The sequence below is a fragment of the Callorhinus ursinus genome, unplaced genomic scaffold (assembly GCF_003265705.2).
Source record: "Callorhinus ursinus isolate GAN/ISIS: 27379988/994484 unplaced genomic scaffold, GSC_fseal_2.0 scaffold21, whole genome shotgun sequence".
Taxonomy (NCBI): Eukaryota; Metazoa; Chordata; class Mammalia; order Carnivora; family Otariidae; genus Callorhinus; species Callorhinus ursinus.
The window spans coordinates 16,367,979-16,395,517 of NW_027397083.1; the positions used below are offsets into that span (position 1 = coordinate 16,367,979).

General features: G+C 37.3%; 1 protein-coding gene across 6 annotated transcripts in view; it reads right to left on the bottom strand.

Annotated features, from left to right (window-relative positions):
- Nucleotides 1–27,539, bottom strand: part of QSER1 (glutamine and serine rich 1) — a 79,382-nt gene that overhangs the window by 26,237 nt on the left and 25,606 nt on the right. For all 6 annotated transcript variants that reach the window (XM_025879003.2, XM_073904790.1, XM_025879000.2 and 3 more), the window contains 3 exons: nucleotides 19,132–19,244; nucleotides 18,588–18,749; nucleotides 10,820–14,506 (listed from right to left, as the gene is read on the bottom strand). In XM_025879003.2, coding sequence (XP_025734788.2) covers nucleotides 10,820–14,506; nucleotides 18,588–18,749; nucleotides 19,132–19,244 — 3,962 coding nt within the window. The remainder of the gene's footprint in view (nucleotides 1–10,819; nucleotides 14,507–18,587; nucleotides 18,750–19,131; nucleotides 19,245–27,539) is intronic.

The window sequence follows — 27,539 nt, forward strand, 5'->3', positions numbered from 1 at the left end:
AAAAAAAGTATAGATAGTGCTTAGGGATGTATACACGGGTGGTAAAATTACATAAGAAAAGCAGGGAAGTGATTACTATCTCCAACTCAGAGAGTGGTTAGTTCTAGAGGTTATAAACTGGATTTAATTTACTATTCAATTTATTTTCGTATTTTCTTGTTCTCTAGTGAGTAGCATTTAACGCTATAAACTTTCTTCTTTGTTCTACACTTTTGGCACATCCCACTGGTTTTGAAATGTAAATGTTCCACTGCCCTTTCTAAGTGGTTTATCATTTCAGTTTTGTTTTCCTTTTAAATCCTTGAGTTATTTAGGATAAGTTATTTAGAAGTTTTAAAAATAAAAACTTATTTTTCTTTCTTTGTCCCTTTCTTTTATTCTTTCAACTATTATTTTATAAAATTGTTGTATTGTGATCAAGGAATATGGCTTAAGTAATGTCTGCATTTTCACATTTATAGGAATTTTATGTGTTTTTCTTGTATGTTTTGTATTTCCACATGCAAGTTATATTTCACAAGAAAAAATGTTCTGAGGGAAAGAAAACAGAGATATGGAAAAAGATACCAAAACAATAACAAAATTAGTATGGTAGTATTAAAAACAGAAATGGGAAATTAAATTGGAAAAAGAGATTTTATGAAAAGGAAATTTAACTTAGTAAAATTTTATGTACCTAATCATGTGGGTTCATAACATATCAAGTAAACCGTATTAGAAAAACAATCAAACATAGTTGGAAACTTTAACACACCTTTTTCAGGAATCAACAGATCAAGCAATCTAAAAACAAATAAGGATAGGGAGGATTTTAAAAACTGTTTATTATTAATAATTTCAAACATACATAAAAGTAGAGAATACAAATCCTCAAATACTATAACCCAGCTATAATAACTATGAACATTTGGTATACTTTCATCTGTCTATCAACCCCTTTTATATTTGCTGGGATAGTTTAAGGCAAATTCTAGACAGGTCATTTACCTCCAACATATGCATATACATTTTCTTATATAACCTAATGTCATTTATTACATTAAACAAAAAACACAAAGATACAAAAGGATATGAACAGCATTACCAAATAAAATCTATTAACACTTGGTATTCATGGAATATCTGTAAAAACTGACCATTTACCAAGCCACTAAAAAAAAAAAAATTTTTTTTTAAAGATTTTATTTATTTATTTGACACAGAGAGAGAGAGAGAGACAGCGAAAGAGGGAACACAAGCAGGGGGAGTGGGAGAGGGAGGAGGAGGCTTCCCACTGAGCAGGGAGCCCGACGCGGGGCTCGATCCCAGGACTTGGGATCATGACCTGAGCTGAAGGCAGAGGCTTAACGACTGAGGCGCCCAGGCGCCCCGCCGCTAAAAAATTTTCATAAATTTCCAAAAGCAGGCATTATTTAAGCATTCCCTTGACCAAAATACAGTAGGGTCATAAATTATTAATAAAGGAATACCACTACCACCACCACCAAAAACAGAAACCTACTAGGAAATAGGCAAAATCCTACTTTTTCTTAATAACTCTTGGGCTAAAAAGGAGATCAAAACTGAAATGACAAACCATTTAGAAAGGACGGTGAGAGCATTACAAATTGAAACGAGAGGCATAGAGAAAGCCAGATACAATGAAGTAAACTTACGCTTTAATACTATTCATGAAAAAGTAGGATATATAAAAATAAACTTAAGTATTAAACTCAAGAAGCCTGAGAGAGAACATTAAATTGAACCCAGGGAAGATAGGGAAAAAGAACTGATTAAAGAAATTAAGAAAAATTGAGAAAAAAATGAAAATAGGAGTTAAAAAAGGAAGTACACTGGTTCTTTAGTATATGTGCTGCCGAAGCGAGCACAGTACACTGGTTCTTTAAAAAGAACCACTAAGTAGACAAACTTTTCACAGAATGGTAAGGAAAAAGATTCAAACATTTGGAGCAAGAAAGAGAACATAACTACACAAAAAGAGGAGACTAAAAACTTAGAATGCTATGTACAACTTTGTAACAATGGATTAAAAAATTTAAATGAAAGGGATGATTTTACTAGAAAATATACCTTTTTAAAAATTTATCCAGATAGATTAAACTACCTCAGGAAAAAACTGGAAAGTCCCAGATATTCTTAGAAAGTTCTACTAAATCCCTATTATATGTGGTAAACTTTTTCATAGCTTAGACAAACATAAAAATTTTCCCAATTCAATGTATAAGACCAGCATATTCCTCAATATAAAAGTAAACAAGATTAAGAGCAAAAAACAAAAAAACTACAACAAAAAGATTAAGATAAAAATCACTATAAACAATAATCTCATTTATGAATCTAGGTGTAAAAATCTCAAATAAAACAGTAGCAACTTAAATCCTGCAATGGATTAAAATAATTAATCATGACCAAGCAGGGTTCATGGTAGAGTGTTCTTAAAAAGGTTCAACATTAAGAAATCGAATAATAGACTGGGGTGCGTGGGTGGTTCAATCGCTTAAGACAGACTCTTGGTTTTGGCTCAGGTCCTTATCTCTGGGTTGTGAGATGGCACCCCTCGTTGGGCCCTGTGCTCAACATGGAGTCTGCTTGAGAGTCTCTCTCTCCCTCTCCTCCTGCCCCTCCCCCTGCTTGCACGCAGGTGCTCTCTCTCTTGAAAATAGGTAAATTACAAAATTCAATACCCACTGTTAATTTAGAAATATTTTTTAAGAACCTCAAAACAGGTTCAACATTAGGAAATCAAGTAACAGGATAATGTGGAGAAAAAAGGAGATTTATTAGAGGTTCAAAAAGGCACCTGACAAAATTCAATATCCACTGTTAATTTTTTTAAAAAGTAAAACCTCAAAACAGAAGGAAATTTTCTTAAAGAGTATATAGTACTAGAAACTGACAACAAATAGATTTCATAGTCAAACACTACATACTCTGTTTAATACCAAGGAGGAGGTCAGGATGCTTGCTCTCATTGCTACTACTAAACAGAGGCTGAGCCAGTAAGTTAAATTACAAGAAAAGAAAAAAAAGAAGAAGAGAGAGAAAGATAAAACTTTCATTATTTTTACAAGCCCCCATAACTATCCACCTAAAAATGCAAGAAATGCAAGTGGAAACACTGTTAAAATAAAAATCCAACAAAAATGCCAAAGCCAAAATGGAGATACAAAAATCAGTAATTGCCATACACCACCATCAGTAACCAATAAGAAGACAATATGGAGAAAACTGTAGTTAAAAAACTGCAGAAACTATAATATCTATGTAGAGAAAAACGACACAATATGAAATATATAAGATCTGAATAAGTAGAAAAACAATATATTCTATAAGTGAATGAGAAGACAATACTGTAAAGATAGATTTTCCCTTAAAATTAATTTATGAATTAAATGTAACCACAATAAAAATACCAAAACATTGAAGAGACTCCTCCTTGCCCATTACAGGATAACTTGAGCATCAGAAATCATGACTGACACTTAACGACTGAGGCACCCAGGCGCCCCAAAACAATGAATTTTTTAAAAAAGTCATGGCGGGCGCCTGGGTGGCTCAGTTGGTTAAGCGACTGCCTTCAGCTCAGGTCATGATCCTGGAGTCCCGGGATCGAGTCCCGCATCGGGCTCCCTGTTCAGCGGGGAGTCTGCTTCTCCCTCTGACCCTCTTCCCTCTCATGCTCTCTATCTCTCATTCTCTCTCTCTCTCAAATAAATAAATAAAATCTTTAAAAAAATAAAAAATAAAAAAAGTCATGGCTTCTGGTGCCAAGCAAGATGAAGTAAGCTCACTAGAGCCTATTACCCATGTATTACAAATAAACACTCTGAAGAAAATATAAAATGCAACTATCTGAAGACTCTGAAAAGTTAAAAAAGCAGGTAGATTGGAGAGGTAAGTGCAAATTTAAATAACAATCTTTATATGGAGATGTTTCTTATTTCTTTCCTCTCTTATCACCTAGCACTGACCAGAAGGAGACCCCGATGCAGAACTGCACAGGGCACAGACAACAAAAACTCCAAGAAAATCTGTTTTTCTAGAAAGAAGAGTAAAGAGAAGAGCCCCATGCAAGGTGAAGAATGTGGGGGGCAAATGCCTTTTCTTTTTTCTCTTTTCTCTCTCCCAGCCCTGCCCCAAGGGCAACCCAAGCCACAAAGCTGCAATGCTGCAGTGGCGAACCAGACATCTTCAACTGTGACAGAATGCCTGTCTTTTGGGCATTCCACAGGAACCTGACAACAGGGCCACTATGGCATGAAGAGTGCAGGGAATGTTACAGGACATATATAATTATATATATAGTTACATAGTCAACTATATCTCAGTAAAGCTGGGGGAGGAAGTCTAGGGGGATTCCCTATTTTCTGTCTTCTACTGCTATATTGCCTTAGGCCCCAGTTGCAGATAATTGTGTCAAAGCACCAGCAGCTAAAACTCCAAGAAAAATTCCAGCTTTCTAGCCAAATGCCTAAGGAAAGGGAACCCAGGGAGCTGGGTAGTATGGGAAATTCCCAGGGAGGAAACAGCTGGAGAATGGTATCCGCTAATTCTGTGTATGAACACATACAAATTCCAGTTTCATGCTTAAACTGCACTTAATGCAGAGTAGATCCAAACTAGCATAATGAAGCCTTCAAGATCTAAACCATAACAAAGGCTACCCTTCATCCAAGTTCTGGACTAAGCACTGAGATAAATCCAAAGCAGCAGACCAAAGACTGAAAACTGAACCAACAACGGAATCACCACTCAAAGATGAGACAGAATTTGTAGTGTGACTGCCTGCTAAAACAATACAAATCAACATTCTCCAGAGGATTTTAATAGAACCCAGAGTCTCACAGTATAGTACTCAAAATGCCCAAGATACAACCCAAAATTGCTAAATATATGAAGAACCAGAAAAATGTGACCAATTCTCAAAGGGAAACTAGATGCCACTCTTAACATGAGTCTGATGTTGGAATTACCAAAGTCTTGAAAACAGCTATTATAACCATGCTCCATGAAGTAAGGTAGACATACTTTTATTTTTTTTATTTTTACTTTTTTAAAAGATTTTTATTTATTTATCTGACAGAGAGAGACAGTGAGAGAGGGAACACAAGCAGGGGGAATGGGAGAGGGAGAAGCAGGCCTCCCGCTGAGCAGGGAGCCTGAGCAGGGCTTGATCCCGGGACCCTGGGATCATGACCTGAGCCGAAGGCAGATGCCCCCCACCCAGGGGCCCCAGTAGACATACTTTTAAAATGAATGGAAGTATGTAAATTCTCAGTAGAGAAAGAGAAACTAGAAAAAAGAACCAAAGACAAATTTTATAATTGAAAACATATCTGAAATAAAAAATTCACTGGATGGGACCAGTAACAGAACTGAGAAGGCTGAAAAATCAATGAACTTTAACATAAGGCCAGTAAGAATTATACATCTGAAGAACAGGGGGGAAAAGATTGGAAAAAAAATGAACAGAGCCTCAGGAACAGTATCAAAAAGTTTACATTTGTGTCACTGGAGTCCCATAAGAAGAGAAAGATTGGTACAGAAAAAATAATGTCCCCCAACTTCCAAATTTGATAAAAGACATACATTTTACAGATTCAAGAAACTCTGTGAACTCCAAACAGGATAAGCCCTATGCAGATAAACAATTACACTGCTGAAAACCAAAGAAAAAGAAAAAGCCTTGGACAAGGAAAAGTTTTTCAGGCTGATGGGAAATGATGTCAGAGGGACACCTGGAACATCAGGAATAAAGGAACTGCAACAGAAATTACAGATACCTAGGTAAATATAATAGGCTTTTTTCCTTCTTGTAAATTACTGAGAGCATATTTGACTGTTTTTCTTTTTTTTTTTTTTTTTAAGATTTTGTTTTTTGACAGAGAGAGACAGCGAGAGAGGGAACACAAGCAGGGGGAGTGGGAGAGGGAGAAGCAGGCTTCCCGTTGAGCAGGGAGCCTGATGCGGGGCTCGATCCTAGGACCCTGGGATCATGACCTGAGCCAAAGGCAGACACGTTTAACGACTGAGCCACCCAGGTGCCCCGGAAAGTATATTTGACTGTTGAAAGCAAAAATTACGGGCGCCTGGGTGGCTCAGTTGGTTAAGCGACTGCCTTCGGCTCAGGTCATGATCCTGGGGTCCTGGGATCGAGTCCCACATCGGGCTCCCAGCTCAGCGGGGAGCCTGCTTCTCCCTCTGACCCTTTCTTCTCTCATGCTGTTTCTCTCCGCTCGCTCTCTAATAAATAAATAAAATCTTTAAAAAAAATTACTCCTTTATTAGGGGTTTCAATATATGTAGATAGATGTAATATATATAGGACAAAATATGTGTAACGTAAGGGCAAGGGTAACATAAAGGGACCTGTATGGTTGTTAGGCTATGACATTTTATTTAAAGTCATAAAAATATTAATTCTAAGTGGATGGTAATCACTAGGCCAACCACTAGAAGCATAATACAAAAAGATACAGCCAGAAAAAGCAGAGATAAATTTAAAAATGAAATACTAAAAGTTCAAATAATGTGTTTTAGAAAGATAGGAAAGAGGAAACAAAAAAAGGAGAAAACCAGAAAACAATAAAATGGAAGATCTAGCTATATCAATAATTACATTAAATGTAGTCAACACCAGCAGAATATACATTCTTTTAAAGTACATATGGAACATTAATCAGTATCAAGCATATTCTGGGCCATAAGGCTAACCTTAACAAATTTAAGAGAACTGAAATTACACAAAGGAGAAATCAATAAAGGAAAGGTATCTCAAAAATACCCAACTATTTGAAAATTAAATAACTCATGGATCAAAGAGGAAGCATCAAAGAGTATTGAAAGAAAATAAAAATAATAATAAAAATAAAATTTGTGGGACACAGCTAATGCAGGGTTTAGAGAGAGGTTTATAACATTAAATGCTTATAGCAGAAAAGAGGGGTCTCAAATTAACAAGTTGGGCTTCTACCACAAGAAACCAGAAAAAATGAGCATAATAAACCTAAATCAAGCAGGAAAAAGGAAATAATGAGAACAGCAAAAATCAATGAAATTGCCAACAAAGGTGAAAAAGAATCAATAAAATCAATACACTTCTATCCCAGACCACAAGAAAGAGAGAAGACACAAATCACCAACATCAGGAAATGCTACCAACAACTCTATACCCATGAATTTGACAACTCAGATAAAATAGACCAATTCCTTCAAAGATACAAACTACCAAACACAGTCAAGAATAAACAGACAAGGTGAATAGTTCCATATCAAAGAAACTGAATTCATAGCAAAAAACTTTCTGACAAAGAAAACTCCAGGTCCAGATGGTTTCACTAACAAATTCAATCAAACATTTGTGGAAGAAATAGTACTACCCAATCTCTTGCAGAAAAGAGAAAAGAAGGGGGCAGTCCCCAATTCATTTATGAGGTCAGCAATAACCAGACACCAAAATCTGACAAAGCCATTACAAAAGGAAAACTACAGGCCAATATCCACTGCAAAGATGGATGCAAAAAATTTAGAGAACTGAATTCATCAACATATAAAAAAGAATAATATATCACAGTTGTTAGGGTTTATCCTGGGAATGCAAGGCCATGAATATATTTGAAAATCAGTCAATGTAATTCACCATATTGAAAGACTAACTAAGAAAACTACACAATCATTTCAACAGATGAAGAAAAATCATTTGGCAAAATTCAACCTCTATTCATTATAAAAACCGTTAGCAAATTAGGAAATGTAAAGAATTTCTTTAATGTGGTAAGAAATCTACAAAAACCCTACCACCAGTTAACATCATACTCAATGGCAAAAGGTTGATTTCTTTCCTCCAAAGATCAAGAACATGTTCAGGATGTCGACACCCAACACTTTCATTAAACACTGTATAGGAATGTTATTCCTGTGTGTTAAGGCAGGAATGAAAAAGATGTAAGATTGGTAAAGAAAAAATAAAACTATCTTTATTTGCAGATGATATAATTTCCTACATTAAAAAATCCTAAGGAATCTTAAAAAAGCCCCCTGGAATAAATAAATTGCATACATTTAAAGGATTTAAGATCAACATATTTAAAAAATCGTCCGTATTTTTATAATCTACCAATAAATAATTGGAATTTGAAAACTCTCAAAAGTATCATTTACAATAAATAGCGCCAAAAATATTTAGGATATATATCTCTAACTATAGATCATATGCAAGATCTATTTGCCCTAAACTATAAAAGACTAGTCAAAGTCATGAATTGTTAAAACTCAGTACATTGTTAACAGTTCAGATTTCCTCAAATTGCTTGCTATATATTCAAGGAAGTCAGTCATAATTCCAGTGGGATTTTTTTTCTTTTCTGGTAAGTACTTAGCACTGATTTGAAAATTTATATGGAAAAGGAAATGAATTAGAATAGGCAAAACAATTTCGAAAAAGAACAAATTTGGAGGACTCACGACTACCCTTTTGTAAGACTTACTGTAAAGCTACAGCAATCAAAACAGTGTGGTATTTCTTAAAGCATAAACACACAGATCAATGTAAAGAACTGAGAGTCTAAAACCAGATTCATACAAATATGGTCAACTGATTTTTGACAAAGATGTAAAGGCAAAAAAGGAGAAAGGACTCTTTTCAACAAATGGTGCTGGAAAAGCTGGACTTCTTTATGCCAAAAAATTAACTTCAACCCATACCTCACCTTACACAAAAATAAAATCAAAATGGATCAGACCTGGGGCGCCTGGCTGGCTCAGTCAGTAGAGCATGCTACTCTTGATCTTGGGGTTGTGAGTTCGAGCCCCATGTTGGGTGCAGAGCTTACTTTAAAAAGTGGGGGGTGGAGATCATAGACCTAAATGTAAAATGCAAAAGTTAAAAACTTCTAGAGGAAAACAGAACATTTTTGTGACCATAGGTTAGGCAAAGATTTCTTAGGACACAAGCACAAATCATAAAAGGAAAAGGGATAAATTAGACCTCATTGCAAATTAAATTTAAATTTGTCTTTCAGAGATATTTGAGGGCTGTGGGAATTCAGAGGCTATAAGCACAAATTCTGCTGGAGTAACTTCCACAGAGTGATTCTGAAGATAGTCTTCATAGATAACAAAGTGTCTGCTGGGCTGAAAAAAATGGAGGGGCCATTCTAGCTAGAGAAAAACTTGTCCAAAGATGATTGTGAAAGGGGCTTACAGGTGCCAGGAACAATGAGAAATTCAGTCATTATAGAAGAGGAAAAGAGGAAAGAGTGGAACCAGAAAGTAAAATATGGAAAGGGAGAATTTTTACATACTATATTAATGTTTTTCCCCGGAAGCACTAAGAAGTATTTTACTGGTGTGAGGGATTCTTTTTTTTTTTTTTTAAAGATTTTATTTATTTATTTGAGAGAGAGAGAGAATGAGAGATAGAAAGCACGAGAGGGAAGAGGGTCAGAGGGAGAAGCAGACTCCCTGCTGAGCAGGGAGCCCGATGCGGGACTCGATCCCAGGACTCCAGGATCATGACCTGAGCCAAAGGCAGTCGCTTAACCAACTGAGCCACCCAGGCGCCCTGGTGTGACGGATTCTAATGAGAAGCAAGAGACGAGTTCTTCCACAGAGGCAGTGGGGATGGTAGCAAGAGAACTTCGAAGACCTAACAGTAAGAACTGGGTTGACGGTGATGATTTGAACTACAAATGAAGCAGTAACACTTGTCTGGAAGAAACTAGTCTTAGATTCTTATTTTAGACAGAAATTACAAAAGCTTTGTTCTACAAATGGAAAGAGGGAATAATGATTGCAAAGCGCCTTGAATTGGGGAAAAAGGAGTATAAAACCTTACTAGGATTAGCCACATCCATAATGTCTTTGACTCTAACACTGACTTTCCATTATACTAATTTCCCTGTACAACAAAATGAGAATTTTTTAGAAATGTATTAGCAAATATTTGGGGGATACCAGTGTCTTGAGTCCAGAGAGAAGCTAGGAAGTACATCACAAAACAAGGTTTAACTTTGTAAGCACCACTTTACTTATACAAAAGAGGTAGGCAGGAATATAGGCTCTACAACCAGACAAACCTGAGTGCAGACTCCAGCTCTCTCACTTACTAGTTGTAGGGACCTGCACAATTTATTTACTCTTGGCTCTACCATCTATATATTGGAGATAACAGTGCATATCTCACAACATTGCTACTAGGTCCTAGTACAGAGGTGGTGGCTATTTTATTGTTATAAATGTTTTCCCTTACCATGTTCCTTAAAACAGTTGACATGAGGCAGTGCTTCTTAAAACAGTTCCTCCAAATGTTCCCTTAACTACAGAGTAAAGTGAAACACACCCAAAGATTTGGAGACATAGTCTGGAGCCTACACAAAATTTTTAAATTTTATCTTAATTATATTCATGTGCATGCTACACATAATATAACCATGTTTAATAGTAAAATATTCATCTTCAGGTAAAACTGACATACCAAGAAAATATGTCAGTTTATACTACAACAGGGCCCCCAATACAATGCCTCATATCCATAAAGCCACCTCAAGATGTCTCAGTTTAGAGAAGTCTGGATAGAAACTATGTAAATTATGTGTCATGTGGTAGAAAGTAAAAAAAACCCAGAAGTTTTCAACCTAAACCCCAAAACTTTCCTACAGGGAAGGAGCATTAAAAAAAAATAGGTATCTAAAATACCCACTATACATTTGTCCTGAAAATTTATCCAGACCTGCTTCAAGCTAAGAAAGCTTCAAACCCAGTCTGTTAGCATAAAAATAGTGGAAAGCCCTAATTATGAATCTAAACTTGAAAACTTTACCTGTTTTCTTCTTTTTATCAGAAGTAGCATCCAATGTATTTAAGGTAGTAGAGGCGCTTTTATAAATATCATGACTGCATACTCCAGAATCTTCTTCATCAGAAGAAAATGAAGATAAATGGTCCAAGTTTTTAAGTTCATTATCGACTTTTTCTGATGGACTGTTGCTCCCAGTTTCAGACACTATTGGTGTGGGTGTCGTAGAAGAAGTCTTTGGAAGCGGTGGGGGACAAAGTGTACGAACAGTCTGGGTCCCTGGTCGTCTAGTCCTGTTGGGCATTCGGACGGCAAGAGTGGAAAACTGCTGCTTGGGACCGGATTTCAGAAAATCTAAGAAAGAGGCAATAAATCCTGTTTTGACTTCTGGCTGTTTTTCCTCTACTTCTTTGATCTTCTGTCTCATTTTTTCTTGGTGCTGATAACCATCGTGGCAGCTTTCTGAGGAAGGAGGGGTGTATGGCAAATACACATCTGTTCCCCTTGGATTCTGGCGTTTGCCCTGGGCAGTTCTTTTTGACTGTTTCTGATTACTGTTGTCTTCCTCTTTCATTTGCCCCTTCCCGGGTTTTTTCTTCTGCAGGTTAAAATGCATTAAATCTTGGTTTTCCTCTTCAATCTTGACACCAACGGCCTCCCCAGGTTGGGCCATGGCCAACAGTGCAAGTGCACTTCTAGATGGGTTCACCGACACACTGCTGTCATCACCCCCTAAGGTGAGCTCACTCTCCGATGCAGCACTCTCTCCACTTATACTTCTACTAGAAATAAACTCCTGGCTTCTGTTATTATTTAACGTATTATCAATAGGAACTTCACTATCCTCTTCCGATTCATGATTGGTAGCAGACTGTTTCTTGAATGAGCCAGAACTTTGCTCCTGGGCTTCGTGACTTGGTCCAACCACTGGTGAAATTACTTTAGATGCTTTATTTTGACCAGTTTCAATATGCTGTTGATCAAGAGTCATTTTTGACTGGAGGGTAGGTACTGGTGAAAGGTTTACAGTGACTTGATTTCCATTTAAGGAAATATCATTTATATTCTGTGGCTTTCCTACTGCAGTTGTTATGGAGTTAAAATCTGAAGTCACATGCCCAACATCTAATGACTGTTGAAAATGAGATTTAGAATCACCATCTTCAACTGCTGTAATGGTTTCATTTGAAGTTGACTTGGAAAAATCAGAAGGAGTAACCCCACAAGCTGCTGCTGTAGCTGCTAAGATATCATCTACATTTGATAAAATATTTCTCTCATCACTGAGAAGCATTGCCTCTGGGAAACATATTGATCCAAGAGAAACAAAATGATTCTTTGAATCATGTTGATTTGTTTCACTAAAATGGCCCTTTGTTGTTAGATGTTGTTGTAATGGTTTTGAAGACTCAGAGAGGTCCATTTTTATGATTTCAGAAGTTTGAGGATGGAGTTGCTGCTGAGAATGATCACCATTGCTCTGAATAATATGACCATCCATTTGAAGGAAAGGATGTACTATTTGTTGAGGACTTTGAACACGCTGTACTTGTAAAGATGCCTTTACTTGTCCTAAACCTGCCTGCAGTATTGACTGCTGAAGAATTTGTAGATCACAGGTAGAATCTAAAAGAACCTGTGTATTAGGAAGAGATGCCTGATGGCCATGCCCTAAAGAATGATTTGGAATTTGAATCTGAGATGAAGCATTGATTATTTGATCATGCTGCTCCTGGACCTTGGCTTCATGTACCTTGTGTATAAGAACATGCTGCTGGGTGAGGTCTTTAGCATTCAATCTTATTTGTGGTGTTTGCATTACATTAGTTGCCTTCTTAATATCAAGGGCTGCTGCACTGACTTGGCCAATTTGTTGGGTAAGTTGTGTCACTGAACCAACCATGCTTTCTTCTTTTTTTGACCCTTGTAGGGCAATCCCAACAACCTGATCCTCAAGACGAGAATTACTTCTGATCACACTCTGAGAATATCTGTCCTCTGCCTTTGACACCTTATAAGCTGATTCTTGAACATTAATTTCTCCATCAGATAGCCTTTGGGTTGATGACTCAAGAGATACTTGTGGCTGTAATACCTGTAACTCCTGCATTGGAAAATCCTCTTCTTGCTTTGAAGATGTATACACATTTGAGTCAAGTTTTCTTTCAGCATAAGACTTTGGATCAGGGGAAGGTATGTTGTTCTGTAATGTCTGACAGTGGGTAGAGGATGCAAAAGATGATGACTGGACAGCAGGCAAAAACTTTTGGGACTGGGGAGATGATGACCCTTGAGTCTGAGCATTTTGGGAAGAATGCATAGAAATATAATTCTGGTTTGGACTAGAATCTGACAAATTCTGAGCCCGAGAGGCGGAAGAGTAAGAAAGAGAAGGGGCTGTTAATGTTAGGGACTGCCCTGAAGCATAGCTTTCTGAGGGACTAACAACTGACAATACTTGTGACTGAGATGAATAACTAACCTGTGTCTGGCTAACTGGTGATAAACCCTGAGAATGGCTAGATGAATAACTCTGAGACTGACTAACTGAAGATAGATCTCTCGTTTGAGCAGGGTAGTTCTCATTTGTAACTGAAGATAATACTTCCTGTTGATTAGAGGAATAATTAAGGGTCTGATTTTCAGAAGTTATAGTCTGAGATGATCCAGAAAAAGTCAATGTTTTATATAAGGATGGCAACTTCTCGACTTTGTTGGACCTATACACCTGTGAATGAACAATAGATGGCACATTATGTGGCTGTCCTAAACCGTAATTCTGGGACTGACTGACTGATAAAAGGCTTGGTAGCTGCGCTGTAGAATAAATCTGTGCTTGGCCCGATATTACAGAACTCGGATTATGTAAAGGTTTGGAATAGCTTAATGTTTGCACAGGAGGAATTATACTTTGAGGTTTGGGGGTCTTAGTTGACGTTAGTGGTTGTTTCGTAGAACAGCTTTTTACTTTTGTGGTAGAAGGAGGAAACCCTGATGATGGAATTGCAGATGAGTAAGACTGAGCAAGATCCACTGACACCTGGGAGGTCTTCTGTTGTAATCCTCCATTGCTCACCTGAGTAGAATCTCCGATTGGGCTACAGGATAAAGATGACTGCCTGCTTGTTTCCTGAAAATTAACTACACTTGCATTTGATAGATAGCTATGTAAGGAATGCTGTGAACCAGTCAGTTGTGCCTGAATAGACTGGGTACCTGAAGGCCGCTGATGGTGTTTAATAACACTACATTCTCGAAGAAGAGCTCTTTCAATGGAAGCAGTAGAACTAGTAAAGAGAGTTGAACTGTAGGCTTGAGGAGTTTGCTGGGCTCCCCCAAGTGCTGAAGGCAATAAACTAAATTGAGGTTGTAAAAGATGGGGTGCAGACTCTTGAGCTGAGCGGTATGTTGAAGACTGAGGTGGTATGCTGTTACTTAATGCAGAATTGCCCAGGCGCTCAAATGCCAAAGCAGTTGGAACAGTTCCCTGGGAAGTCTTGATTTGTAGCAAAGGGTCATGAGGATTTAAAATTCCATTTGATGTAGTGTTAAAAGATGAATCCTGAAGCACCAAAGGTGAGGTGGTAGCAAAGTTTCTATTGCTGAAGGTGGTGGGATGCTGATAAGCAGAGAGGGCAGAGGGTGGAAGTGTTCCAGTGGTTGGCAAAGGTCCAGTAACAAACAGCTCAGTTGCTGCTGAGGAATGCATACCTAGGAAGAGAAAACAAAAAAATTTATGCAATTACAGCACAAATACACACACGTCTTCACAGTAGACTTACATAACCTTTAACCCATTAAAATCTCTAAGACTGAAAAGACTGACAAATTAGTTCTGCATGTAAATTTCAAAAATTACATTTCAAAAACAGCTAGCTTTCTTTTTTTATTTTTACTTCTGAGAGAGAGAGTGTGTGTGGGTGGGTGAGGGGGGGCAGAGGGGAAGAATCTTTTTTTTTATGATTTATTTATTTATTTTAGAGAGAGCAAGTGAGCACAGGGTGGAGGGGCAGAGGGAGGGAGGGAGTCCCAAGCAGACTCCACCTTAAGCATGGAATACAACGCAGAACTTGATCTCATGACCTAAGCTGAAACCAAGAGTTGGTTGCTTAACTGACTGAGCCACCCAGGTGACTTAAAATAGTAGCTTTCTTAAAGCAAAAACAAAATTACAAAGGTATTAGCAATTCCTATCTATATAAATGAATTTATATATGTTAGATAAGGTCACCTGAAAATTAAAATCAAAATGTGGCTGGGTGATAAACACTGGGGAGGGTATGTGCTATGGTGAGCACTGTGAATTATGTTAAGACTGATGAATCACAGACCTGTACCTCTGAAACAAATAATACATTATAGGTTAAAAAAAAAAAAGAGAGAGAGAGAGAAGATAGTAGGAAGGGAAAAATGAAGGGGGGGAATAGGAGGGGGAGATGAACCATGAGAGACTATGGACTCTGAGAAACAAACTGAAGGTTCTAGAGGGGAGGGGGGTGGGGGGATGGGTTAGCCCGGTGATGGGTATTAAAGAGGACACGCTCTGCATGGAGCACTGGGTGTTATACGCAAACAATGAATCATGGAACACTACATCAAAAACTAATGATGTAATGTATGGTGATTAACATAACAAAATAAAATTTAAAAAAATGTACATAATCTCTTGTGATTAATTCATCCTAAAAATCTCAATGCAAAAGCATCAGACAAGCTAAAATATTTGTAACATTAAAATTAAACCCAAACTGCCTACATTGAACATGATAAATAAATCTAAAAATAAACAGGTTAATACTGCAAAGTTTCTTTTATCAAAATATATACATTTTGGGGGCACCTGGGTGGCTCAGTCAGTTAGGCGTCTGACTTGATTTTGGCTAAGGTCATGATCTCAGGGTCGTGGAATTGAGGCCCACAATGGGCTCCTCACTCAGTGAAAGTCAGCTGGAGATTCTCTCTCTCCTTCTGCCTCCCTCTCCATGCACACTCTCTCTCTCTAATAAGTAAATAAACCTTAAAATACAGGGCGCCTGGGTGGCTCAGTTGGTTAAGTGACTGCCTTCAGCTCGGGTCATGATCCTGGAGTCCCGGGATCGAGTCCCGCATTGGGCTCCCTGCTCGGCGGGGAGTCTGCTTCTCCCTCTGACTCTCCCCCCTCTCATGTGCTCTCTCTCTCTCATTCTTGCTCTCTCAAATAAAGTCTTTAAAAAAAAAAAAACACCTTAAAATACATACTTATATATGTGTGTGTATATATATATACACACTTAAAAATATCTTGGGATTTCAACTTTTGGCTTCCTATGAACAAATTCCCAAGATAATAGACGTATGCTTATCCTAAAAGGCTGATCAGAAATTAGTATTGTCAAGGAGATTTATTACCATTTCAGGAAAGCATTCTAGCCACATATAGCAAAAGTTAACATATACTCTTATGATCTAAAAGTTCTACTTCTAGAAATTTATTTTATGGAAATAAGTGGACAAAAAGATATTTGTACAAGATACTCTTTATAGTTATTGTGTGTGCTAATAAGTAGAAACAACCCGTATGTCCATCAACACAGGATTGATCAAATAATTATGGCATAACTGATTAATACTATTGTTATAAACACTGATTAAGTGGATATATGTTTTGATATATAAAGATATCAAAAAAGAGTAAATATCAAACTGTTAACTCTTCTCTACAAAAGTAGGACTGTAGGGCACCCAGGTGGCTCAGTTGGTTAAGCGACTGCCTTCGGCTCAGGTCATGATCCTGGAGTCCCAGGATCGAGTCACGCATCGGGCTCCCGGCTCAGCGGGGAGTCTGCTTCTCACTCTCCCTTCTTGTGCTCTCTCTCTCATTCTCTCTCTCAAATAAATAAAATTTATGAAAAACAAAAACAAAAGTGGGACGGACTGTAGTAAGGAACTATCACTTTCCCTTTTGTAGACCTTGTTACTGTTTACATGTTTTTTAGTGAACTGCCATTAAAATTTTTTTAGTTAGGGCACCAGGATGACTCAGTTGTTAAGTGTCTGTCTTCGGCTCAGGTCATGATCCCAGGGTCCTGGGATCGAGTCCCACATTGGGCTCCCTGTTCTCCCTCTCCCACTCCCCCTGCTTGTGTTCCCTCTCTTGCTGTATCTTTCTCTGTCAAATAAAGTAAAAAAAACTTTAAATTAAAAAATAATTTTTTTATTTAGAAAAATAGGGGAAAAAAGATTCTCTGGCCCTTTCAAAAACCTTCTTCTCTCACTTCTTCCCATTAAATGTCAAAAAAGTATTAATACTATGAAGACAGAAAATAATATAGTTGCACTGAAAAGAATGAATAACACTTAAAATTTATGTTTAAAATAATACAATCATAGAAACTGGAACAGAAAATCTAAGGGGCACCTGGGTGGCTCAGTCATTAAGCGTCTGCCTTCGGCTCAGGTCACGGTCCCAGGGTGCTGGGATTGAGCCCCACATCGGGCTCCCTGCTCCGCAGGAAGCCTGCTTCTCCCTCTCCCACTCCCCCTGCCTGTGTTCCCTCTCTCGCTGTGTCTATTTTTGTCAAATAAATAAATAAAATCTTAAAAAAAAAATCTAAATATATATAATGTACAATTATTCCAGGAAGCAAAAAGTGAAACTACTTTGTTTTATAATATTCTCTTTTATGTCACACTAAAACATTAATTATTTCCTTGGAGCATATTGAAAAGCTCTATTAATGGAATTAATTCATGTGATGTAAATCCATGTAATGGAATTTAGAGCAGAATGATAAAATATTATTTCCTACCGCTACTACTTTAAAATATCTCCTCAAATATGCTATGACATTTCTTATTCTTTAAAATAAAACCTTAAAAAAACACCTAATTTCCTGTCACCCTGAAAAAGGTAAAAATATATACAAATAACTTTGGGGGAGAAATAGTTGAAAAATGGAATGTATATATAAATAGGAAAAATACAATAGTATCAGCCTATAATGGCCTTTACTAAATAGTGATGTAATCCTGTTCAATTCTGGATAATGTTAACATAACTCTAATGATGAAATCAGTCCCAAGATTTTTTTTTTTTAAGATTTTATTTATTTATTTGACAGAGAGATAGAGAGCACAAGTAGGCAGAGTGGCAGGCAGAAGGAGAGGGAGAAGCAGGCTCTCTGCTGAGCAGGGAGCCGGACATGGGGCTCGATCCCAGGATCCTGGGATCATGACCTGAGCTGAAGGCAGTCGCTTAACCGACTGAGCCATTCAGGCGCCCCCCAAGATTGTTTTTTACTATACTACCTACTCAGCCTAAGTCACAAAGTTAAATGAATTTAATTGTTCACCAAAAAAAAAAAAAAAAAAGATAAATATGGAGGTGATGGATTAACCAGATGGAGGGGGAATTTTCACAAGGTAATGCACAGCAAATCACCACAATGCACACTTTAAACATCTGACAGTTTTATATGTCAATTAGATCTCAATAAAGCTGAAATGGAAAAATAAAAGAAACTGAATGTTTGCTTCTATTAAGTAGACAAGTAACCTTAACTTAAATTGCCAGATAAGAACTTTATATCTAGGGTTTATATTTAATAATTACCTTCTTCAACTTGTTAGTTTTCACCAGAGTGATAAATTTGAATTCTGTCCAATGTAAAATTGTGGAAAAATTCCAGGTTTTAAAGTTCACTGAAAAGTCAGTTAATTATTCTCAGCCACACTACATAATGACAATGCCATAAAAAGTGTATTTTTATCAGTATTTTGTCTGGACTTAAAAATTCTGAAAACAAAGAATCACCTGTTTGCCAGGATGGAGCCCTGAATTGTGGTAAAAGAGTAGTTCCTGAAGAAGCAGCCTGAGCAGTTCGGGATTCAACAGCAGACAGAAAGTTCATCACTGAAGATTCTTTAGTGTTAGTGCTGGCGCTGTTCACACTAGTATCAAATATTCCAGAAAGACCTACATTTGAAGATAAAATAGATCATAAAGTAAAAATATGTATTAATATAAAATTGTTATTTCTGTTCTTATTTTAAAAAGGAATCTCTGAAATTTGAGGCCAAAAGCTCTATAACCCTAAACTGTTTTGAAATAGCAAACAAATATTAGTTTGACTTAGTTATAATTTAAAATCCCCAAAGATCTATGAAAAAAGATCTCCTCACCAATTATATAGATATCCTCTATCAGTAAAGGACAAAGCTTTTGATTTCATTTTCATTTTCACTTTTCCCACGGCTCCATTATGTCCTGCCCACATTCATAGCCCAATATGTGAAAAACTGATTTTTCTTCTTAATCACTAAATGTAGCCAGATTCGTTTTACAAGAGCATTTTTACCAGTTGCCTGAGGTGTGGTAGCGTATCCAGGAAGCTGATGAGAGGCTGCAAAAGTCTGTCTCTGAAGGAGATCTGTTTCAGAGTGTGAGGGATGTCCTTCTTCATAGCTTAAACTAAAGGATAATAAAAAATAAGTGACCAAAAACACATAGCTCAAACAACAGGATCAAAACATCTCTAGGAGAGCAATTATCAAAAGTGGCAGAAGTCTTTGACTAAATTCCTGACCTACACATCAATAGATCAAACACAGTCTGACAACACTGTCAACATGGGGAAAATATACTGACGATATACTAGGAAGAAAAATTATGATGCATAGTATTTTCCTTAATTCAACTTGACTTCCTTTTACTGGGAGAGAAGAGACAAGGTACAGTAGGAAGAGCAATAACCTGAAAAACGGGACAGCTGAGTTCACTGTCCAAGTTCTACCTCTGGCTTACAGTGTGATTTCAGTAAGGGACTTAATTAATGTCAGACTAAATTTCTCATCTGTGTGAATGAAGGACTGGACAAGATAATCTCTTAAGTCCCTCTAATTCTAACATTCTATGGAATATCAGATAACTCATATTAATTGATAATTAAAATAACTCACCTAGAAAATTTCAAGTTTGGACACTTTGAGAGTAATTCAGAACAAGATATTTTTTCTCCTCTTGATTTTTACTTTGAATATTTTATTTATTTACTTATTTTTTACTTTGAATATTTTAAACCCACAGAAAAATTGAAATAGTCCAATGAAAAACTTATACCCGTTACTTAAGACTCAATCATTGTTAACATTTCACCTTTGTTTTATTTTTCTTTATACACAGATATAAACACACACACACTTCTTTTATTAAACCACTTGAAAATAACTTGCAGACACGACACTACATCTTTAAAATACTTCAGCTGTATCTCCTAGGAATCAGGCATTCTTCTATACAGCCAATTATTATTATTAGGCTTGAATAAATTTAACCTTAAGTCAGTAATAGTATGTAATAGAGGTCATATTCCAATTTCCCAATTGTTGCCAAAATGTTTGGGATTTTTAAAGCTCTTTCTTTTTTTTAAGATTTTATTTATTATTTGACAGAGAGAGACACAGCGAGAGAGGGAACACAAGCAGGGGGAGTGGGAGAAGGAGAAGCAGGCTTCCTGCTGAGCAGGGAGCCCAATGCGGGGCTCGATCCCAGGACCCTGGGATCATGACCTGAGCCGAAGGCAGATGCTTAACGACTGAGCCACCCAGGCGCCCCTTAAGGCTCTTTCTATGTAGAATCCAATCAAGCCCAGAATTCCACTTGGTTATGTCTCTTTAAATTGAGAATAGTGCCTCTAATCTCAGATCCCTTTTGTCTTGATTTCATGGCACAGACGTTGTTGTTGAGGAATCCAAGTCAGTTGAATGTAGACTATCCCAAATTCTGGCTCTCTCTGATTGATTCCTCATGAGAAGTACGTTAAGTGATATTTTGTACTTCTTATTGCATCACATGAGGATGCACATGTCTGTCTGTCTCATTATTGGTGATGCCAAACTTGAAGTGGTTAAGGTACATGTGTCAGATCTCTCCATGTAGTTACTTTTTCTCCTTTGAAATGCAATTATGAGGTGTTACTTTAAGACTGTAAATATCTTATGCCCAACAGCCAAAGGTTTCAGACATCATCCACTAATGATCTTTAATTCAATTATCACACTGGAGACTGGAACTGGTAGCTTTCTAATTACATCATTCTTTTAATATTTAAAAGGTAGTCGTCTTCTATAAAATAAAAATGAGCTTTCCCCCCTTTTCTCCCTCTCATGTACATGATATATATACTTATATTTTCATATTTTTCAAAAGTGCATATATCTTACACTTCAAAAATATATTACTGTAGACTTAAAAAAAATTGAAGTATAGTTGACATATAATATTAGTTTCAGGTGTACAACACAGTGATTCAACAATTATATACATTATGAAATGCTTACCATGACACATGTAGTTACCATCTGTCACCATACGTTATTACAATATTATTGACTATATTCCCTGCTAGGAACATTTGTATACAAGTCTTTCATGGACATATATTTTCATTTCTCTTAAGTTAAATATCTAGGAGTGGAATTACAGGGTCATAAAATAGGTGCATGTACCATTTTACATTACCATCAGTAATGAATCAACATTCCATTTTTGTTTTACATTCTTGTCATGACATGATGTTTTCAGTCTTCCTTTTTAAAAAAGATTTATTTATTTGTTTTAGAAAGAGAGAGAGTATGAGTGGGAAGGGCTGAGAGAGGGGGAGAGTCTCAAGCTGACTGTGTGCTCAGCGTGGAGTCCGACGCAGGGCTCAATCCCACAACCGAGATCATGATCTGAGCCAAAACCAAGAGTCAGCCACTTAATCGACTGCACCACCCAGGCACCCCATCAGTCTTTTTGATTTTAGCCATCCTAGGTAGGTGTAGTAGTATTTCATGGTTTAATTTGCATGTTTTTATAGGCTGACAGGCTATTTTTTCAGCTCTTCTTGTCAAGTTTATTCCATTTTTTTGCCTTTAAAAAAAGCGGGTTAAGTTAGCTCTCCTATTGGGTTTTAAGAGTTTTTCTTATATTCTGGATTCACATTTTTGTCAGATATATGTACTGTGAATGTTTTCTTCCAATCTAATGACTTGCCTTTTTATTTTTTAGTGTCTTTAAATAAAAAGCTTTCATCAGTTAGTTTTATTGTGGTAATAAGAGCATTTAACATGAAATCTCTCCATTTAACAAAGCACGTGATACCTGCACTATGTCCTACAGCAGATCTCCCGATCTTATTCATCTTGAATAACTGAAACTTTATATCCTTTGAACAACTCCTCATTTCCCCCTTCCCCTAGCCTCTGGCAACCACCATCCCACTCTCTGCTTCTGAGTTTGACTAACAAAATTTTAATTTTTGATTAACCTGATTATATTTTTTTATAAAGTCAGTACTTACAGTGTCACTAATATATTCACCTACATTTTCTTCAAGTTTTAACGTTTATGTTTAGAACTCTCTCTCTATATATATATTTTTAGATTTTATTTATTTATTTGACAGAGAGAGACATAGCGAGAGAGAGAACACAAACAGGGGGAGTGGGAGAAGGAGGAAGCAGGCTTCCTGCGGAGCAGGGAGCCGGATGCGGGGCTCGATCCCAGGACCTCGGGATCATGACCTGAGCCGAAGGCAGACGCTTAACGACTGAGCCACCCAGGCGCCCCAGATCTATAAATTTTTTGAGATAAGGGTAAAGATTCATTTTTTAAACTTCAAAAATTAAGGTATAATTTGCATACAATAAAATTCACCCCTTCCAGTGTACAGGTCAGTGAGTTTGGACAAGTACATAAATACTGCAAAAACTAAGGGAGAGAACAGTCCCATCCTTACACAAGATTCCCCCTCCCCCTCGGCAGTGAACTCCTCCCACCATCTCCCAAGGATCTGTTCTCTGTCCTTATAGTTTTGCCTTTTCCAAAATGTGGAATGAATAGTATCATTTAATATGTAGCCTTTTGTGTCTGGCTACTTTCAATTAGCTTAATGTCTTTGAGATTCATGGATGTTTTTATTTTATCAGTAATTCACTACATTTTATAGCTGAGCAGCATCCTGTTATATGGACGCATCAGAGGTTAGTGCTTTTTTGAAACCCATTAACAGTTTAAGGACCTTTGGGTTCTTTCCTGTTTTTAGCAATTCTGAATAAAGGTGCCATAAACCTATGCATAAGTTTCTGTGTGAAAATAAGGTTTCATTTCACTTGACTAAATACCTGGGCGGGGGATGGCTTAGATACATGGTAATGTTGAACTTTAGAGAAACTGCCTATTTTCCAAAGTGGCTATCCTTTCTGCATTCCTCCAGTAATGTATGTGGTCTGACTCTGCATCCTCACTGGCACTAAGTATTATCAATTTGTAAGTTGTTTCTTTTCTGTTTAAAAATTTTAACCATTCTAATTGGTGTGCAATGGTACGTCATTGTGGTTTTTTTTTTTTTTTAACACTTATTTGAGTGGGGAGGGACAGAGAGAGAGGGAGAGAGTCCTAAGCAGACTCCATGCTGAATGCAGGGCCCCATGTGGGGCTCAATCTCACAACCCTGAGATCATGACCTGAGCCAAAAACAAGAGTCAGCCGCTTAGCTGACTGTGCCACCCACGCGCCTCCTTCACTGTGGTTTTATTTATTTTTTTTTAAAGATTTTATTTATTTATTTGACAGAGAGAGACAGCGAGAGGGAACACAAATAGGCAGAGTGGGAGAGGGAGAAGCAGGCTTCCCACTGAGCAGGGAGCCTGATGCGGGGCTCGATCCCAGGGATCATGACCTGAGCCGAAGGCAGACAATGACTGAGCCACCCAGGCGCCCCTCCACTGTGGTATTAATCTGTATTTCCTTAATAACTACGAATGAGGAGCAACATTTGCTTGTCTACCATGCAGAAATCTTTGGTAAAATATCTACTCAAATCTTTCGCATATTTTTTATTGGGTTGTTTTCTTATTATTGAGTTTTAGGTTTTGCCTATATATTCTAGAATCAAATCCTTGGTGAGATATATGTTTTCCAAATATTTTCTCCCACTCTGTGGCTTTCATCCTTATAACAATGTAGTCAGAACAGAACCATTAAAAAAAATTTTTTTTTAAGATTTCATTTCTTTATTTGACAGAGAGAGACACAGCGAGAGAGGGAACACAAGCAAGGGGAGTGGGAGAGGGAGAAGCAGGCTTCCCGTGGAGCAGGGAGCCCAATGCAGGGCTCAATCCCAGGACCCTGGGATCATGACCTGAGCTGAAGGCAGACGCTTAACAACTGAGCCACCAGGTGCCCCAAAACCATTTTTTTTTTTTAAAGATTTTATGTTTAAGTAATCTCTACACCCAACCTGGGGCTCGAACTTACAACCCCAAGATCAAGAGTTGCATGTTCCACTGACTGAGCCAACCAGGCGCCTCTATGAATTTTATTTTTGCTGTTGTTGCTGAGAGATCTTTGCCTACTCCAATAGCTCAAAGATTTTCTCTTCTGATTCCTTCTGGAAGTTTTATAGTATTACTTTTCCCATTTAGGTCTATGATTCACTTGGAATTAATTTTTTGTACATGGTGTGAGGTAAGTCTTGGGATTCATTTCTTAAAAATTTGGTTATGCAATTGTCTCAGTATTCTATATTGAAAAAAACTGTTTTTACCTATTGAATTGCCATGGCATCTCTTAAAAAAAAATCAACTAGCCATATATTTGTGGTTCTCTTCTTAACTATTTTGCTATATCAATGTTTGTTCTTAGGCCAATAACACACAGCCTGATAAATGATTCATTCAGGTTGTACAAAATTCCAATCTTGTTCTTCAAAATTACTTTGGCCATGCCGGGTATTCTCATACAAATTTTAGAGGTAGCTTGTCAATTTCTACAAAACATTTCACTGAATCTATATATACGTCAATTTGGGGAAAACTACCATTTTAAAAGTACTGAGTGTTCTAATCCATGAGTATATTTATTTAGGTCTTTAATTTCTCTCAGCAGTCTTTTGTAGTGTTTAGTGCAAAATTCTTGCAAGTATTTTGTTAAATTTATCCCTAAGTTTCTCATTTTTCTTATTTTGTTCTAAATTTTTTTAAAATTACAGCTTTATTGATATGTAATTCACATACCTTAAAAGTGATCCTTTTAAAGTGTACAAATCAGTGCATTTTTAGAATATTCAAATTATGCAACCAGAACCATAATCTAATTTTAGAACATTCTCATTGCCTCAAAAATAAACCTGTACCATTAGTATCACTCTGCATATCCCCCTCCACCCAACCCCAGGCAATCCCTAATCTACTTTGTCTCTATGTATTTGCCTACTCAAAACATTTCACAAAAATGGAATCATATTATGTAGGCCTTCTGTGACTTTGTCCACTTAGTATAATGTTTTCAAGGGTCATCCATGTTACAAAATGGATATAACAGTACTTCATTCCATTTTATGGCTAAACCATATCCCATTGTATAGATATACATTTTGTTTAGCCATTTATAAGTTGACGGACATTTGGGTTGTTTCCACTATTTGGCTATTATGAATTATGCTGCTATGAACAATCGTGAACAAGTTTTTGTGTGGATGTGTTTCCTCTTGGGTATATACCTAGGAGTGGAATTTTTTAATCATATGACAACTCAAACATGTTCAACTTTTGAAGAATGGCCAACCAAAATGGCTGTACCACTTTACATTCCCACCAGCAATGGTTAAGGATTACAATTTCTCAACATCTTTGCTGATACTTCTTACAGCCTGTGTTGTTATTATAATAGCCATCCTAGTAGGCATGAAATGGTACCTCATTGTGGCTTTGATTTGCATTTACCTAATGATGTTGAACATCTTTTTTCTTTTTTAAAGATTTATTTATTTGTGGGGGCGCCTGGGTGGCTCAGTTGGTTAAGAATCTATCTTCGACTCAGGTCATGATCCCAGGGTCCTGGGATTGAGCCCCGCATCAGGCTCCTTGCTCAGTGGGGAGCCTGCTTCTCCCTCTCCCTCTGCCTGCCATTCCCTGCTTGTGCTCTATCAAATAAATAAATAAAATCTTTAAGATTTGAGAGAGAGAGAACATGCAAGGGATAGCAGGAGAGAATCCTCAAGCAGACCCCTGCTGAATGGGGAGCCAATGCAGGGCTCAATACCATGACCCTGAGATCATGACCTGAGTGAAATCAACAGTTGGATGTTTAATTGACTGAGCCATCCAGATAACCCCATTTTGAATTAATTTTTGTACATAGCGTAAGGTAGGAGTCTAACTTTATTCTTTTGCTACTCATTTTGAGTATAATTTGAAATTCTTTAATAATAAACAACTAAATAGCCAGCTGTTATTTTCAAAATATTACCATTTTATCTGCTTTTCAAATTATCATAGCAATCATGCTTTATATTAAAACAATCTAGGGGTGCCTGGTTGGTTCAGTTGGTTAAGCATTTACCTTTGGCTCAGGCTGTGATCCTGGGGTCCTGGGATTGAGCCCGGTGTTGGGGCTCCCTGCTCAGCAGGTAATCTACCTCTCCCTCTCCCTCTGCCCCTCCTCCCCGTTTGTGTGCTCTCTCTCTCAAATAAAATCTTTTTAAAAAATTAAAAAATACAACAATCTACACACATCTATTTTCTTGTCCTGTCAGCTGACGGAGCCTAGAAATGAAGACTCCCTGGTTGCAAAGAGCATACTTCTTACCCAGATAATGGTTCCTAATACCATACACTTCAAGAAAAAGGAACCAATGTTCCTTGAAGAAATGGGTGGGTCATTCTAGTACTGGGGCAGGAAATACAAAAGATATGAATCTGGAGCATCTTATAATACCAGAAAGTAAGAAAGTGCTCAGGAAAAAAAAGGAAAGATGGGGGAAAACCCCTACATTTACAAGGGCATGTTAAGGGGTAAATAAATAAATAAATAAATAAAAACAACAATGGCATGTCAAGGGGACAGAGAAGCCAATTAGAAGAGCTCCTAATGGCAAAACCTGGAAGATTTTAAGCCTTATAAAAATCTGATAGTCACTGGTTTGTTGACATTATTTTTAAAATTTTTTTAAAAGTTTACTTTATGGTTTTGGATTATGTTTTTTTTTTTCCCAATACTAATCTCTATACCCAACGTGGGGCTAGAACTCATGACCCCAAGATTAAGAGTCACATGCTCAGGGTACCTGAGTGGCTCAGTCAGTTGAGCATCCAAGTCTTGATTTCAGCTCAGGTCATGATCTCAGGGTCCAGGGATTGAGCCCAGTGGTGGGCTCTGCACCTTGGCAGGGAATCTGCTTGTGAATTCTCTCCCTCTGGCCCTCCCCTACTCATGTTCACACTATATCTCTCTAAAAAAATGAATAAATAATCTTAAAAATAATAAAAGTCACATGCTCTGCCAACTGAGCCAGCCAGGCGCCATGACATTGTTTATTTCTTTAAACAAAAGCCAGATTTTTTAAGTTTTTAAAAGATTTTTTTTTTTGAGATTTTTAAGTAATCTCTATGCCCAATGTGGGGCTTGAATTCATGACTCCGAGATCAAGAGTCACATGCTCTACTGACTCAACCAGCCAGGAGTCCCACAAAAGCCAAGTTTAAAAAAAAAAGATCATCCTGGAAAAAAAAAACATCTCAAAACATGGTCAACAAATTCCCATATTTGAGCCAATGTAAGATCTTTGAATAAATGTTCATTTATTTAATATAGGACTTAACCTGCTAGAGTCCTTCCTAGCCCCCCAGGCCTGGATGGGTGGTAGGGAGAAAGAGAGAACTTATACTATACATACATACTCCAAAAATTACAGGAGCTAAGGCCTAGAGAAGAGGAAGGAGC